Source organism: Pelobates fuscus, chromosome 6 (assembly GCF_036172605.1).
Source record: "Pelobates fuscus isolate aPelFus1 chromosome 6, aPelFus1.pri, whole genome shotgun sequence".
NCBI lineage: Eukaryota > Metazoa > Chordata > Amphibia > Anura > Pelobatidae > Pelobates > Pelobates fuscus.
In genome coordinates, this window is record NC_086322.1 from 300,956,250 (window position 1) to 300,975,030 (window position 18,781).

The window sequence follows — 18,781 nt, forward strand, 5'->3', positions numbered from 1 at the left end:
CAACACGTCTTCCACTGAAATTTACCCAACACTACACCTTCCACAAGAAATAATCCAACAACACACATTCCACCAAAACTAACCCAACACTACACCTTCCACCAGAATTATTCTAACAACCCTTCTTCCACCAGAAATAATCCAAGGACGCACCTTTCATCAGCTTTAATCCAACACTGCACCTTCCACAATAAATAATCCAACAACACGTCTTCGACTGAAATTAACCCAACACCGCACCTTTCACAACAAATAATCCAACACCACACCTTCCACAAGAAATAATCCAACACCACACCTTCCACAAGAAATAATCCAACGCCACGACTTCCAGTGAAATTAACAAAACGCAGCATCTTCCACCAGAATTATTCCAACAACACGTCTTCCACTGAAATTAACCAAACGCAGCATTTTCCACCAGAAATAATCCACTGAAATTTTCCCAACGCAGCACCTTCCACAAGAAATAATCCAACACCACATCTTCCACTGCAATTTACCCAACGCAGCACCTTCCACCAGAATTATTCCAATGCCACGTCTTCCACTGAAATTGACCCAGCGCAGCACCTTCCACCAGAACTAATCTAACGACATGTCTTCCACCGAAATGAATCCATCGCAGCATCTTCCACCAGAACTGATCTAACGACACGTCTCCGACTGAGATTAACAAAACGCATCTTCCACCAGAACTAATCCACTGAAATTTACCCAACGCAGTACCTTCCACCAGAATTATTCCAACGCCACGTCTTCCACTGAAATTTACCCAACGCAGCACCTTCCACCAGATTAATTCCAACATCACGTATTCCACTGAAATTGATCCAGCGCAGCACTTTCCACCAGAAATAATCCACTGAAATTTTCCCAGCGCAGCACCTTCCACAAGAAATAATCCAACATCACGTCTTCCACTGAAATTAACCAAACACAACATCTTCCACCAGAACTAATCTAATGCCACGTCTTCCACTGAAATTAACAAAATGCAGCATCTTCCACCAGAACTAATCCACTGAAATCTACCCAGCGCAGCACCTTCCACCAGAACTAATCTAACGACATGTCTTCCACCGAAATGAATCCATCGCAGCATCTTCCACCAGAACTGATCTAATGACACGTCTCCCACTGAGATTAACAAAACGCATCTTCCACCAGAACTAATCCACTGAAATTTACCCAACGCAGTACCTTCCACCAGAATTATTCCAACGCCACGTCTTCCACTGAAATTTACCCAACGCAGCACCTTCCACCAGATTAATTCCAACACCACGTATTCCACTGAAATTGATCCAGCGCAGCACTTTCCACCAGAACTAATCTAACGACGTGTCTTTCACCGAAATGAATCCATCGCCGCACCTTTCACCAGAATTAATCCAACTCCACGTTTTTGCCTAAAATTTACCCAACGCAGAACCTTCCACCAGAACTTATACAAAGCCAAGTCTTCCACTGAAAAGCATCCATCGCCGCACCTTCCACCAGAACTAATCTAACGACATGTCTTCCAATTAAATGTATCTATTGCCGCACCTTCCACCAGAATTATTCCAATGCCACATTTTCGACTGAAATTTACCCAACACAGCACTTTTTTTTTTTTAATTCTTTATTTTATTGTACACAAGATAAACAAGCATCCTTGGTGCGCCACAATAGCGACATCAGGGTGAATTGTCAGGCATTTGCATTACGTTTTGTGGCATTGTTAGTCAGGTACATTTTTATATTATATAACAAGATTAACAGTGTGGTTTTCAGTAGAGGGAAAAACATACAGAGACACAGAAAGGCTAACTATATGTCACCTCAGCATGGGCGGGAAGCACCAGACATGTTAAAAGCAGTAAATGGCATATTAGAATCATGCATTTGTCTTAGGATATTACTTATAATACTTATAATGTGCAATATTCTAGGTATATCCTAGTTGAGTTACAAGATAGGGGGGCTTTTAGGTGAGGAAAGCTCCTCCGTATTAGGTTCCTTGGGCTTTAATAGGCTTGTGCATATAGACTTGCAGGGCTATTGTGGGAGTGAGATGGGGTTTAAAGGCCCAGTGGGGTTTGTGAGCACTGTCTGTTAACTTCTAAAAGTGCTGGGGCCCTAATAAGGATGATTAACTGTGGGTTTTATAGACTGAACCTGCTTTTCTGCATGTTTAGTCCTTATGGTAGTCCATGTTGCTCATCCCACTCCGACTCTGGAGGCTTGGTGCAGGAGCCCAGTGTGAGGGTCGTGGTTGGGCCATAGCTGGTCACCTTCTTGGCATGAGGCTGCTGCCGCCCCCTTGTTGTAGGCCCTCTGGTCGTTCACGAGCGTGATCTGGAACCGAGTGGGATGCTGTAGGCTTCTGGTCTTAGGTGTCGCGAGGTGGGGTGAGTATGCACTTCGGGTCCTGCTGTTTCTCTGTGCTATGTGTCCCCTTTGGTGTTTCTCGCGCTGTTTCCTCTTCTTATGCAGCGTGGTCCGCCGCCATGTTGTGGCCCGTCCTGCAGGTGAGGCCTTCTGAGCTGTTGGCAGCCTCTTTGTCAGGTGGCTCTGTGGCTGGAGGGAGGTGAGTGGCTGCTTTCCGCCCTCTATCTTGCGCCAAAAGTCGGCAAGTAGTCCTTCCAGCTTTTGCGAGGTTCCATGGTCTGTGTTCATGGGGCCGGGGAGGCGCGCGGCAGTCGCCATGATGGGTTTCAGGTTGGGTGATCTGTCGGTTGAAATGGCTTCACCTTGCGCTCTCCCCGTTTCCCGATTGCTTCTCCGTATTGGACCGCGATTACCCCCGACGGTCCAGGGGGGGAGTAACGGGACCCCTGCTCGTTGGGCATCTGCACCACGCGGTCCCGGGCCGGGAGATCGGCCGCCTCCCCCGACCGGTGCGCGCCAGGTTCCATGCTGCGAGGAGTGCTATTAGCAGGTTTCGTGTGGGTCATGGACCGCCACATCTGTTCCCAGCCCCATCGCGGGACTGGTAAGTCGGTGTTGAGCTTCATTTGTAGGCTTCGTGTGGCTGGATGTGCCATTAGGCTCCCTGTATGCGGAGGAGCTCTGCTGTGGCACGTCTGTCCTCCATGCTGGTCAGGCCCTGCCCCCCAACACAGCACTTTTCACCAGAATTATTCCAACAACACGTCTTCCACTGAAATTAACCAAACACAGCATCTTCCACCAGAACTAATCCACAGAAATTTACCCAACGCAGCAACGTCTTCCACTGAAATTAACCAATCGCAGCATCTTCCACCAGAACTAATCTAACGCCACGTCTTCCACTGAAATTAACAAAACGCATCTTCCACCAGAACTAAGCCACTGAAATTTACCAAACACAGCACCTTCCACCAGAATTATTCCAACACCACATCTTCCACTGCAATTTACCCAACGCAGCACCTTCCACCAGAATTATTCCAATGCCACGTCTTCCACTGAAATTGACCCAGTGCGGCACCTTCCACCAGAACTAATCTAACGACATGTCTTCCACCGAAATGAATCCATAGCCGCACCATCCACCAGAACTAATACAACGCCACGTTTTCCACTGAAATTGACCAAACCCAGCACCTTCCACCTTAACTAATACAACACCACACGTTCCACTAGAACTAACCCAACCCTACACCTTCCACCAGAACTAATCCAAAACTGCACCTTCCATCACAACTAATTCAAAATCGCACCATCCACCAGAATGAATCAAACACCACGTCTTTACTGCAATTAACCTAACACTGCACCTTCTACAGATCCTAATTCAATACCGCACCTTACACTAAAACTAATCCAACACATCACCTTCCACCAGAACTAACCCAACGCAACACCTTCTATAGAAATTAATCCAACACTGCACCTTACACTGAAATGAATTAACACCTTTCCTTCTACAAAACGAATTCAACGTCTCACTTTCTACAGAAACTTATCCAACACCTTACCTTCCACTGAATCTAATGCAATGCCACACCTTCCACCGAAATGAATCCAACACCACACCTTCCACCAGAACTAATCCACTACACATCTTTCACTGAAATTAACCCAACGCTGCACCTTCCACCAGAACTAATCCAACACCTTTTCCTCATAAATTAGCCCAACACCGCACCTTCCACCAGAACTATTAAAACGACACGTCTTCCACTGAAATTAACTAAAGGAAGCCCCTTCCACCAGAACTAATCCAACGACATGTCGTCCACTGAAAATAACCCAACGCACCACCTTCAATCATAACTAATCCAACGACACACCATCCACCACAACTAATCCAATGCTGCACCTTCCAGGGAAACTAATCCAACATCACACCATCCACCAGATCTAATCCAACACCGCACCATCCAACAGAACTAATTCAACATCAAACCATCAACAAGAACTAATCCAACATCACAAAATACACCAGAACTAATATAACATCACACCATTCACCAGAACTAATCCAATATCACACCATCCACCAAAACTAATCCAACACTGCATCTTCCACCAAAACTAATCCAACACCGCACCATCCACCAGAACTAATCCAACATCACACCATCCACCACAACTAATCCAATTCTGCACCTTCCACTGAAACTAATCCAGCATCACACCATATACCAGAACTAATTCAACACCGCACCATCCACCAGAGCTAATCAAACACCGCACCATCCACCAGAATTAATCCAACATTGCATCTTCCACTGAAACTAATCCAACATCACACCATCCACCACAACTAATCCAACACTGCACCATCCACCAAAACTAATCCAACATCACACCATCCACCAAAACTAATCCAACACTGCATCTTCCACCAAAACTAATCCAACACCGCACCATCCACCAGAACTAATCCAACATCACACCATCCACCACAACTAATCCAATTCTGCACCTTCCACTGAAACTAATCCAGCATCACACCATATACCAGAACTAATTTAACACCGCACCATCCACCAGAGCTAATCAAACACCGCACCATCCACCAGAATTAATCCAACATTGCATCTTCCACTGAAACTAATCCAACATCACACCATCCACCACAACTAATCCAACACTGCACCATCCACCAAAACTAATCCAACATCACACCATCCACCACAACTAATCCAACACTGCATCTTCCACCAAAACTAATCCAACACCGCACCATCCACCAGAACTAATCCAACATCACACCATCCACCACAACTAATCCAATTCTGCACCTTCCACTGAAACTAATCCAGCATCACACCATATACCAGAACTAATCCAACATCACACCATCCACCAAAACTAATCCAACACCGCACCATCCACCAGAACCAATCCAACACTGCACCTTCCACTGAAACGAATCCAACGCTGCACCTTCCACTGAAACTAATCCAACGCTGTACCTTCCACTGAAACGAATCCAACGCTGTACCTTCCACTGAAACGAATGCAACGCTGTACCTTCCACTGAAACAAATCCAACACTGCACCTTCCACTGAAACTAATCCAACGCTGTACCTTCCACTGAAACAAATCCAACGCTGTACCTTCCACTGAAACTAATCCAACGCTGTACCTTCCACTGAAACGAATCCAACGCTGCACCTTCCATTGAAACTAATCCAACGCTGTACCTTCCGCTGAAACTAATCCAACGCTATACCTTCCACTGAAACAAATCCAACGCTATACCTTCCACTGAAACTAATCCAACGCTATACCTTCCACTGAAACTAATCCAACGCTGTACCTTCCACTGAAACTAATCCAACGCTGTACCTTCCACTGAAACTAATCCAACGCTGTACCTTCCACTGAAATGAATCCAACGCTGCACCTTCCACTGAAATGAATCCAACGCTGCACCTTCCACTGAAATGAATCCAACGCTGCACCTTCCACTGAAACGAATCCAACTCTGCACCTTCCACTGAAACTAATCCAACGCTGTACCTTCCACTGAAACTAATCCAACTCTGCACATTCCACTGAAACTAGTCCAACGCTGTACCTTCCACTGAAACTAATCCAACGCTGTACCTTCCACTGAAACTAATCCAACGCTGTACCTTCCACTGAAACTAATCCAACGCTGTACCTTCCACTGAAACTAATCCAACGCTGCACCTTCCACTGAAACTAATCCAACGCTGTACCTTCCACTGAAACTAATCCAACGCTGCACCTTCCACTGAAACTAATCAAACGCTGTACCTTCCACTAAAACTAATCCAACGCTGCACCTTCCACTGAAACTAATCCAACGCTGTACCTTCCACTGAAACTAATCCAGCACTGTACCTTCCACTGAAACTAATCCAACGCTGTACCTTCCACTGAAATGAATCCAACGCTGCACCTTCCACTGAAACTAATCCAACGCTGTACCTTCCACTGAAACTAATCCAACGCTGTACCTTCCACTGAAACTAATCCAACGCTGTACCTTCCACTGAAATTAATCCAACGCTGTACCTTCCACTGAAACTAATCCAGCGCTGTACCTTCCACTGAAACTAATCAAACGCTGCACCTTCCACTGAAACTAATCCAACGCTGTACCTTCCACTGAAACTAATCCAACGCTGCACCTTCCACTGAAACTAATCAAACGCTGTACCTTCCACTGAAACTAATCCAACGCTGCACCTTCCACTGAAACTAATCAAACGCTGTACCTTCCACTGAAACTAATCCAACGCTGTACCTTCCACTGACACTAATCCAACGCTGTACCTTCCACTGAAACTAATCCAACGCTGTACCTTCCACTGAAACGAATCCAACGCTGTACCTTCCACTAAAACTAATCCAACGCTGTACCTTCCACTGAAACTAATCAAACGCTGTACCTTCCACTGAAACTAATCAAACGCTGTACCTTCCACTGAAACTAATCCAACGCTGTACCTTCCACTGAAACTAATCCAACGCTGCACCTTCCACTGACACTAATCAAACGCTGTACCTTCCACTGAAACTAATCCAACGCTGCACCTTCCACTGACACTAATCAAACGCTGTACCTTCCACTGAAACGAATCCAACGCTGCACCTTCCACTGACACTAATCAAACGCTGTACCTTCCACTGAAACGAATCCAACTCTGTACCTTCCACTGAAACTAATCAAACGCTGTACCTTCCACTGAAACTAATCCAGCGCTGTACCTTCCACTAAAACTAATCCAACGCTGTACCTTCCACTGAAACTAATCCAACGCTGCACCTTCCACTGAAACTAATCCAACGCTGCACCTTCCACTGAAACTAATCAAACGCTGTACCTTCCACTGAAACTAATCCAGCGCTGTACCTTCCACTGACACTAATCCAACGCTGTACCTTCCACTGAAACTAATCCAACGCTGTACCTTCCACTGAAACGAATCCAACGCTGTACCTTCCACTAAAACTAATTCAACGCTGTACCTTCCACTGAAACTAATCAAACGCTGTACCTTCCACTGAAACTAATCAAACGCTGTACCTTCCACTGAAACTAATCAAACGCTGTACCTTCCACTGAAACTAATCCAACGCTGTACCTTCCACTGAAACTAATCCAACGCTGTACCTTCCACTGAAATGAATCCAACGCTGTACCTTCCACTGAAACTAATCAAACGCTGTACCTTCCACTGAAACTAATCAAACGCTGTACCTTCCACTGAAACTAATCAAACGCTGTACCTTCCACTGAAACTAATCCAACGCTGTACCTTCCACTGAAACTAATCCAACGCTGTACCTTCCACTGAAATGAATCCAACGCTGCACCTTCCACTGACACTAATCAAACGCTGTACCTTCCACTGAAACTAATCCAACGCTGTACCTTCCACTAAAACTAATCAAACGCTGTACCTTCCACTGAAACTAATCCAACGCTGTACCTTCCACTGAAACTAATCCAACGCTGTACCTTCCACTGAAACTAATCCAACGCTGTACCTTCCACTGAAATGAATCCAACGCTGTACCTTCCACTGAAACTAATCAAACGCTGTACCTTCCACTGAAACTAATCAAACGCTGTACCTTCCACTGAAACTAATCAAACGCTGTACCTTCCACTGAAACTAATCCAACGCTGTACCTTCCACTGAAACTAATCCAACGCTGTACCTTCCACTGAAATGAATCCAACGCTGCACCTTCCACTGACACTAATCAAACGCTGTACCTTCCACTGAAACTAATCCAACGCTGTACCTTCCACTAAAACTAATCAAACGCTGTACCTTCCACTGAAACTAATCCAACGCTGTACCTTCCACTGAAACTAATCCAACGCTGTACCTTCCACTGAAACTAATCCAACGCTGTACCTTCCACTGAAATGAATCCAACGCTGTACCTTCCACTGAAACTAATCAAACGCTGTACCTTCCACTGAAACTAATCAAACGCTGTACCTTCCACTGAAACTAATCAAACGCTGTACCTTCCACTGAAACTAATCCAACGCTGTACCTTCCACTGAAACTAATCCAACGCTGTACCTTCCACTGAAATGAATCCAACGCTGCACCTTCCACTGACACTAATCAAACGCTGTACCTTCCACTGAAACTAATCCAACGCTGTACCTTCCACTAAAACTAATCAAACGCTGTACCTTCCACTGAAACTAATCCAACGCTGTACCTTCCACTGAAACTAATCCAACGCTGTACCTTCCACTAAAACTAATCAAACGCTGTACCTTCCACTGAAATTAATCCAACGCTGTACCTTCCACTGAAACTAATCCAACGCTGTACCTTCCACTGAAACTAATCCAACGCTGCACCTTCCACTGAAACTAATCCAACGCTGTACCTTCCACTGAAACTAATCCAACGCTGTACCTTCCACTGAAACTAATCCAACGCTGCACCTTCCACTGAAACTAATCCAACGCTGTACCTTCCACTGAAACTAATCCAACGCTGTACCTTCCACTGAAACTAATCCAACGCTGTACCTTCCACTGAAACTAATCAAACGCTGTACCTTCCACTGAAACTAATCAAACGCTGTACCTTCCACTGAAACTAATCCAACGCTGCACCTTCCACTGAAACTAATCAAACGCTGTACCTTCCACTAAAACTAATGCAACGCTGCACCTTCCACTGAAACTAATCCAACGCTGTACCTTCCACCCTATGATGGCTCGATGTTCTCGAATTTTAAACCCGTCAGTACATCTGAGATCTTGATCATCCTCAAGTCTCTCAGGGCATCGTCCTCATCGCTGGATCCCTGCACTGCTCAGCTGGTGAAGGATGCCGCTGATGCTTTGGCCCCCTATATTGCAGACATTGTTAGTATGTCATTTGCCACCGGAGTTGTTCCTGGCATTCTGAAGCAGGCTGTGGTTATTCCTCTGCTGAAGACACCAACTGTGCCACGCTCCGAGTTGAGCAACAATCGACCTATTTCCACCTTGCCTTTTTTGGCCAAGATCATCGAGAGAGCGGCGGTATGGCAAATTCAGCCTCACCTGGAATCTAATCACATTCTGGATGACTTCCAATCGGGATTTCGACCTGGTAGAGGGACAGAAACTGCCCTGGTTAAAGTCCACGACGATCTCCTGTGGGCCTTGGACAGAGGGGAGGAAATTGCCCTGGTACTCCTGGATTTATCGGCGGCCTTCGATACCATCGATCATGATAGATTGACAGAGAGGCTACTTACTGTGGCTGGTGTGGATGACAGGGCGCTGGCTTGGGTGACCTCGTTTCTCCACGACAGGGTTCAAAGGGTAAAATTGGGGACATTTTACTCCTCTAACATCTCCCTGACGTGTGGAGTCCCCCAGGGTTCGGCTTTATCTCCAATCCTGTTTAACATCTATATGAGGCCACTGACCCATATCATCCGCCGCCACATGCTTCCCTATCATATCTATGCCGACGATACCCAGTTGTACTTTCGCCTGGCCAAGAAAAAGGAGGATCAAATCAATCTTTCTTCCTGCCTACAGGATATCCAGTCGTGGATGGGAGCCAATTATCTAAAACTTAATGGCTCCAAAACTGAATGCATCATCTTCAGTAACCAGGAGGTGAGTAGTATCTTTCCCTCATGGCCGGACTCGTTTTCTCCATCTCCGAGTCCTGCCACCAAGGTCAGAGATCTGGGAGTCATTTTCGACTCCAGGTTGACACTGAAGCCCCAGATTAATCAGGTGGTAAGCTCTTGCCACTACCACCTGAAGCTTCTGAGGTCTATTTTTAGATTCATTACCCCCTCCGATCAAATCTCGGTGGTCAACGCCATCATCGGCAGCCGATTGGACTACTGCAATGCTCTGTACCTTGGACTGCCTCAGAACATCATACACAAGCTACAGTTGATACAGAACGCAGCTGCAAGGCTACTTACGGGTGTGGCCCGCAATGACCATATCACTCCATCATTAAGAGCCTTGCACTGGCTGCCCGTTCGTGAACGGGTTCTGTTTAAAAATGGTTGTTTGGTATATAAGGCAATCCATGGTATGGGACCAGACTATCTGAAGGATAAATTCACACGCTATGCTCCCAGTCGATCCGTGAGATCGGCTGATTTAGCCTTATTGAAGATTCCAAATTTTAAAAAGAAAAAGTGCGGAGGGAGAACGAGTGATGTTCAGGGAGCGCAATTTTGGAACTCCCTGCCTCTGACATTAAGACTTGAGAATGATCTACTGAAATTCCGCCGGAGCTTAAAAACAGTTTTATTTGCTCAGGCGTATGGGATGACATGAAATGTTTAACTTGGTTCAAATGCATGTGATTATAATGCTGTGGTTTTGCTGGATATTGTTTTGTCTGTTTTTATTGCTGGTATGCGCATCTCGACCCTATGGGTAATAAGACTGCGTTTTCTTAAGAATTTTTAATAAATAATTAAATAATAAATAAATGAAACTAATCCAGCGCTGTACCTTCCACTGAAACTAATCCAACGCTGTACCTTCCACTGAAATGAATCCAACGCTGCACCTTCCACTGAAACTAATCCAACGCTGTACCTTCCACTGAAACTAATCCAACGCTGTACCTTCCACTGAAATTAATCCAACGCTGTACCTTCCACTGAAATGAATCCAAAGCTGCACCTTCCACTGAAACTAATCCAACGCTGTACCTTCCACTGAAACTAATCCAACGCTGTACCTTCCACTGAAACTAATCCAACGCTGTACCTTCCACTGAAACTAATCCAACGCTGTACCTTCCACTGAAATTAATCCAACGCTGTACCTTCCACTGAAATGAATCCAAAGCTGCACCTTCCACTGAAACTAATCCAACGCTGTACCTTCCACTGAAACTAATCCAACACTGCACCTGATTCAATGTTACACCTTCTACAAAAATGAATCAAACACTGCACTTTACACCGAAATGTATCCAATGCTGCATGTTCCCACGAAACTAATCCAACACTGCACCATCCATCAGAACTAATCCAATATCGTACCTTCCATGAAAACTAATTAAACGTTGAACAATCTATAGAAACTGATCCAACACCACATCTTCCACTGACTAATTCTGTAGCGGATCGCCTGATAACCCGACCTATTACCTCCGCTATTTTGCTTCCTTCAGCTGAACAGGAACCATTTAGGGCATAAAGAGACAACAACACTATTGACGACACACGGCTTTTATGCAAACGTAATGCAAAGGGTGGATCACACGTACCTAGAAAGGCACATCCCACATTCCTTCCCCTCCCCGAGGTCCAAGCACAGGAAGGGACCTCGTTCCATTTGTCTCCAAAGCCCGCCACCCAAACACAGGGTTTCCCACATCTGGGGACAGGGGGGTCTTTATCCCATGAGCCTCTGTACCTGGGAGACCAAGCGCGGGAAAAAGGGACCGTCCCTTTGTCTCCCAGGCACAGAAAGCCCGCCGTAGGAAAAGAGCTGGACTTCTTGACCCAGAGGGCACTGCAAAGCCCGCCAAACTTGCCAGCGCCACAGAAGTGTCCACACCAACCTCAGGGACCCTCACAATGGCCCCTTTTACGAACTGCCTCGGTTCGCGGAGCCCTGTGTGGAAACCAGGCAAGGGAACATCTCCTTTTAGCATACGAATGCTCCCACTGGGTGCCGTTCGGCTATACGAAATGGCGGCCACCCAGGGTAGCATTCATTAATTACGTCCTTTGCGGTTTCACACTTATGTTGCAAATGCAAACGTTCTAATTGATTGGCGCGAACATTCTAATGGGGCAATGGGGAGGTCCTCGTTCGGGAAACTAACGAGTTGGGAAACAATCCACGAATGCTCCTCCTAGTTGGCGTTCGTCTGTACGAATGGCCGCCAGCTGGAGGAGTGCTCATTAATTCCTAAGCCAACATTCTAAATGGGGTATCGGGATGGTCCCCATTCAGGAGGCAAATGAATTCCCCCAAACGGGGAGCGGGCAGAAGACACGAAAAGATGGAAGTTAGGGTGCAGTTAGGGTGTAGAAGAATAGTAGAGTAGACTGCAGCTTCCCAGACGAATCTCCCCAGCAAATAAAAGGTTATCCCAAGCATGAGCCTAGACTTCATGAAGGGTACAACAGGAATGATCTTTATTGACGCCACACTGGCTTTTATGGAAATCCTCCTGCAAGAGGACCTCCCACAGTAAACAAAAGTGACAACATATCATAATACAGATTTACAGTAAAACCCTCCCTTCCTCTGCCTGGGAGATAATGAGATAAGTTAAGGAATAACCTAATTATCTCCAGGCAAAGGGCACACAATTTCCCCAAAACTTAGAGCACCCCTTTACACACAATGTATCCCCACATGTTCCCTGATAGCCCCGATCTGGGTGACCAACATATTCAAATTTCACCCAGATCGGTTCAGGGGTTCTAAAAAGTATGGAAGTCTTAGTTTACCGACCGCACACGAGTCTCCTGCCCAAAATAGTTCCATGAGTTCAGTGTGTGCGGTCGGTCAATTTTCGAATCTTATGTCTGTCAGTATGTGTGTATGTCAGTATGTGTGTATGTCAGTATGTGTGTATGTCTGTCAGTATGTATGTGTGTGTGTGTATGTATGTCCTTATGCGTGTTTGTGTCTGTAAGTATGTTAGTATGTGTATGTGTGTCTGTATATGTCTATATATAGGAATTTGTTATTTTAAAAAAAATGTAAAACTATAGTCCGGCCCCCAGCAGTGTCTGAGGGACCGTGAACTGGCCCCCTGTTTTTTAAAAAAAAAAGTTTCTAGACCGATTGCAGGCTCTGACCGACTCAGTCCGGGAGAACCTGCAAGCGGCTCAGAAGCGACAGAAACGGTGGTACGACAGGGGGGCACGAGATAAGGTCCTGGAGGAAGGGCAAAAGGTATTGGCCCTCAGACCCTCCAAGAAGGACAAGCTACAGGTGGCTTGGCAAGGGCTTTTCAAGGTGGTGGAGCGGATTAGCAACATCACCTATATCGTAGCCAAATGTTCAGATGAAAGGATCAGACGGACCTTTCATGTGAGCATGTTGAAGCCGTACTTTGAACGCCCTGAGGACGTGGCGGCCATCTGCGCACCGTCCACAGATGATAGTGAGGGGCGCACCTTCTGGCAGCTAACCAGGGTACCTTAGAGCAGGTCGGGTTGGGGGAAAAGTTAGATCCTACACAACAGGCAGACGCAAAACAACTGCTCCAGGAATACGGGGGATTGTTCTCCGCCCTACCCGGGTACACCTCGGCCGCAGTTCACCGGGTAGAGACCCCCTTACGGCAACAATCCTACCGTATTCCAGCAGCAGTGTGGGCCAGTATGTGGAAGTAAATACAGGAAATGTTAGAGCTGGGGGTCATTGAAGCCTCCCAAAGTCCCTGGGCGTCACCGGTGGTTTTAGTACCAAAGCGAGACGGTACAACTCGCTTCTGTATTGACTACTGGAAACTGAACGACCGAACTATAACCAACACCTACCCCATGGCCCGGATCGACTAATTGCCCGGCGGCCTTTACAAGAAATACACTTTTTTACAAAAAGCAGTTCTGGGGAGAAAATTGGATCAGAAAAAAAACATTCTGTTGTTTTCCAAGGTGACTGTATGACTTAACCATAGAATTTCATTTTCACACAAAACACCCATAATGTGGATCTTAATTCATGGCCACCAATAAAATTTTAATAGCCAGAGAACTGACAGACAACTTGCATTTATTTGAGATGCATAATATCAGCAATATCAAATTATTGTATTTGATATGGTGTTTTTTACACGTTATTATTCATAATAAGTAATAGTTAAGTATGTAGCATGTTTAACTGAAGCTGGAACTTCCCATTTTAAATAAAATTATTACTGTGTGACCAGCACTTTAACTAAATAAGTATGGGGCCTCTGGATGAGAAGCTGTATAGTACATCTCTTGGAACCCAAGGACCTCAGTACTTTAATAACATCTCTCATCTAAGGCAAGCTCGGGAAATGCCACCAGCTCTACACCAAATATCGAGCATCCATCAAACATCTCACCATAGTCTATAAAGTATTCCACCGCAGCAAACCACAGTACCTACAACAGGAGAGGTATGTGTTTAATGTACCACCAGACCTCACACCCCTTGCTGTCACCGGGGTTCTCACCATATGAATCTATGTAGGCACAATCAGATACATTCAGGCAAACTGTCACCATGGATAATATAATTAAATCTATGTGATCTTCCCCATTACTGCATGAGAAGAAATTCTCCACATGTTGTCCTCAGAACCCATTCACACAACCTCCAAAGCTCCACATACATTGTTGAATTCTGACATTTCTTTGTCTGACAAACGTCCATTGCATGATGTCAGTTTTTGCCATTGACTGGGAATGAGGCCTTTGTCCTTAGCATTGTTTTCTACCAACATATACAGCAATACTTATCGCTATCCTACCCACCCTCTCCAATTACCAACTGGTTTCAGCCTATTAACAGAGGGCAAATTTCGCTCATTATTGGAGCCTCCAATATTCACTTACTTTGAAAGCTTGATTTCTATTTGCTGTCTTATCTCCTGTCTCTCTTCATCCGTTCTCTGGGGGAAGATGTTTCTGTCTTCTAACTCCTGCTTACTCGGCCTGTTCCTTAGCTTTACAGCCAGCATTTCCTTCTTACATTTTCTCGGTAATGTCCCTAGGTTCCGGAGACACAGAGTACAGGTTAGCAGTCATGGAAACACTTTGTGTAGCAACAAGGATTAGAACAATAAGTGTTAGTAAGAAATAAGTCATTAACATTTATTTTAATTAAAATGTATTGTAGAGTTTTCATTGTGGTGTTAAGGTAGTAGTTATGTTAAATTGTGTTGCAGTTGAGGTCACTGTAAAGTTGGGGGTCTGTTCACAGAGATGTTGGGGTTGTGGTAAGTAGACTCAGAGATTAGTTTCATTACAAACCCCAATTTGTCCAAATTTGGTTGATTGGTCAATGTAGCCAAATCACAAACCAAATGAAATGCGCAATGGACAAACATGTTTGTTTTGATTAGAGATTCTGAATTCCGTCCATTTTGCAAAGAAAAAAAAAAAAAGTTATTATTTGGGGAAAAAAGATGAATGATGGCTAGAAGACAGTCACTAAATGTTGATTTTCTTCACAGATCAAATGAGAAATGACCAATAGAGGGGAAAGGAAAAGCAGTATAAAATACATATATTGATATATTATATATTTATTTATTTATTTAATTTGTTTACTGCTCCTCCTGTATTTTTCCTCTTTTGGTTACTTTTTCTCACTTTTAACTAAATGGCTGGAAAATGTTCCAATCGGTGTACTGCTATTATACTCTATACATAATATGATTTTATGTATTTATTTTGCCTCATACGGGAGTGAAGGACATTCAATCAGCTTTCTACTCATCCTAAATTAATAGACCATTCTACCCCACCCGGTGACTCCCGGCAGCTGATCTCCTTACCAGAAATAATGGAACTGTTTAGAGCATCTTCATCCTGGTAGTGCAGCATGTCGTCTTTATGGCCGGAATCCCTGATCAAGTTTTCTTTATTTTCCTCTGACTCTTTTACTGAGATGGTTTTATTCTCTGTGTCTCCATCGTGATAATTAATGCCATCTTTGCTCTTTTCCATGCTGGAGGGCCGAGATGTTCGGAAATCCACCCTCTTTTTGGGTGAGGATTTAATTTCTCTACCATGAAAACTGAAAGACATAAAAAAAAAACACAATTTTGCGATCTTGCTAAGCTAAATGCATAGAGGTAAATGACACATGCTGTCATGTGCCATCAATGGCTCTGTTCTGGTTTACTGCCAGGGGACCAATCTGAGTGCAGTGGGAAGGGCAGTAAAGCTACTTCTAGGGAGAAGCAGGGCAGTTAAGATGGCAGAGCAGTAACCACTTAGAATTTTCTATGGTACCCGGTTCCATGTGGATATTTACCTATCTTGGCGGTGTTTTGTGGCTAATGCTCGATGGAGTTCTTCGATGACTCTGCTAGAAGGTAAAGGCATATGTGAGAGGCGTGGGGAACCGGCTGGGCTGGAGTGTTGCCCTCTTACTGCTTGCCCCTGGGGTTCCGTGACTTTCTGGGCATGGAAGATATTGGTGTGTCCTGAGGTATGAGAGGAACCATGAATAACAGAATTCTTCAGTATGTTGGCAGGCGGAGATTTCAATATGACCTCTTCCATTTCGGCCCCTGGGGAGAAGTTACATAGTCACTCTCTGTTGTTAAGGACAACATGTCTGTCAAGTTCAGCCTTTCACACACCCGTACGGCTGCGGCTGCTGATTTAAAAAAAAGGCAAATAACCAAAACAATTTAAAGTGATTTTCAAAAAAATTCCTTCTTGACCTGACATCACCCTACATCAACAAGCTACCAATCAATACCATATTTGCTTTCATATAGGGGACTATCCTGGGACTAACTACTGAATCTGATTAAACAGTCTCTCTAGGCATACTCATTTTTCTTACTGCAAGGAGCTCAGCACTCAGCTCAAGTATCTATGTCAATCTGCCTCCCTTTACCACAGGATCTACAAAGCAGTAATAGCAGCTCATCCAAACATCAGCCGAGACTTGATGAAGGGTGAAACAGACTGTTTATAGCCCTTATACACTAGTCGAGACTTAGTGAGAGTAAAACAAGCACTGGTTTATTAAACATACACATTTATACAGGGTTGACTGTGTATTCACCCTGCAGGGGGTGATCCACACAACAAAGACAGTTCCCTTCCCGTGCCACCAAATTTGGGCTGATAACAGTTAATTAGATGAGTTCAGGTTAATGACATTACCCTCTTGCTGTGTCCTCCCCAGACAGGGATGCCAAGGAATCTGAGCCCTAAAAGTCAATTTTCCCAATGTGTAATCCCCAAACTTTATATATCCTTGGATAGCTCTCAAACTTTGCTATCAGCTGTCCAAAGAACATCTGAATCGGAGGTACCCATCACAAGCAGTAGTACTTTAAAGTTTGACAGGGTCGCGGCCATCCTCCGATCTGTTCCATGTGTGAGGCTGGTTGGTCCCGGTCTTCCAAAACTTGTTCCTGGAGCTCTGGGGAAGGAGCACTCTCAAGTGCTGGGTTATCCCTAGATGCCTCATCACCTCCCCAACATCCCCTCCAAATAGCACCATGTTTGTTGGTCGGGGGGACCGAGCGACACCCAATCACCGAATCGCGGTACAGTTCTGATATGTTGAACAGTTCCACAATGATTCAGGATATCTCCAAGTCAGGCACTCTATGTGACAATGGATCCAGCCAATCTCCACAGTTCGACCATCTCCAGCTAGGGGGTAGAATAAGCACCCATAGCCCCTCCCCACCGTGACAATAGCCCTCTGATATTTTTTGAGGGTTCGGGGACAAGGTCCACAGTCTCTGGAGAGAAAGCTGACCTACAAGCCCCAGGAATGGAGCCATGCGTTACAAACCCTGTCAACTACTCTAGCCAAATCCTCCTTTCCTTAAGACTAGGTCCATTGTACAGTACTGTTAATAAGCAAGTCACAAGAAGGTTGCTGTATAATCTCTGTCTATGTTTATATAATGTTCTTAAAGGTGCTCTGTCATTAAATATCTTATCTGCTTCTATAAAGCTTCCTTTTTCTGAATCTATTTTCAATTATTAATTTTTTTGGGTGGGGGGGGGAGTGCTTGGATTTTCAAAATACATAAGGAAAATTGGGACAACTTTTAACTGTGTTGGCAGTCAACCTGACAAAAATGTGACAATGGGCGGAGCTTAGAACAAGGTTCTGTTTCAGTTTTACATTTACGCACAAACCATCAGTAAAATACATTCCGCAGAAGGCAAACAGCAGACGGAGGGCAGAGGAGAACAAAATGGCTGCACGCAGGTACTGAGGTTCAGCAAAAACAAGAAATGATTATGAATAGAAATAAAGGATAGAGGAAAGGAAGGGAGTATAATCATTAGTATACCAGAGGGGAAAAAAATAAAACGTCATACTGATTAAGAACCGTATTTGTGGTACACAATAATCAGCTCTGGGACTCGACCTGTAGCCTGTTTTGGTGTTGGATTTACACACCCCTCTGTCTACGAAAATAATTCAGTATGAGGAGATCGGGCTCCATGATATTCTACCTGTCACGGTCTGGCTGACCCAAGAGGTTGCCTTTGGTTGAGACATTGGAAGCAGAGGAGGACTTGGGATTTGATCCGTGTCTTTCTCTAGTAGTGGGGAGTCCATGGACTCGGCCAGCAGTAAGGCTTGTAATGTTTTCTCCACGGAGGGAAGAATGGAGTCTTCAAGGTCATCTGCCGCCAGTAACTGACCTCTACCTG

At 45.0% G+C, this 18,781-nt stretch overlaps 1 protein-coding gene across 3 annotated transcripts in view; it reads right to left on the reverse strand.

Annotated features, from left to right (window-relative positions):
- Window positions 1–18,781, reverse strand: part of PHACTR3 (phosphatase and actin regulator 3) — a 100,135-nt gene that overhangs the window by 39,029 nt on the left and 42,325 nt on the right. For all 3 annotated transcript variants that reach the window (XM_063459626.1, XM_063459628.1, XM_063459627.1), the window contains 4 exons: window positions 18,581–18,778; window positions 16,395–16,653; window positions 15,913–16,154; window positions 14,969–15,122 (listed from right to left, as the gene is read on the reverse strand). In XM_063459626.1, coding sequence (XP_063315696.1) covers window positions 14,969–15,122; window positions 15,913–16,154; window positions 16,395–16,653; window positions 18,581–18,778 — 853 coding nt within the window. The remainder of the gene's footprint in view (window positions 1–14,968; window positions 15,123–15,912; window positions 16,155–16,394; window positions 16,654–18,580; window positions 18,779–18,781) is intronic.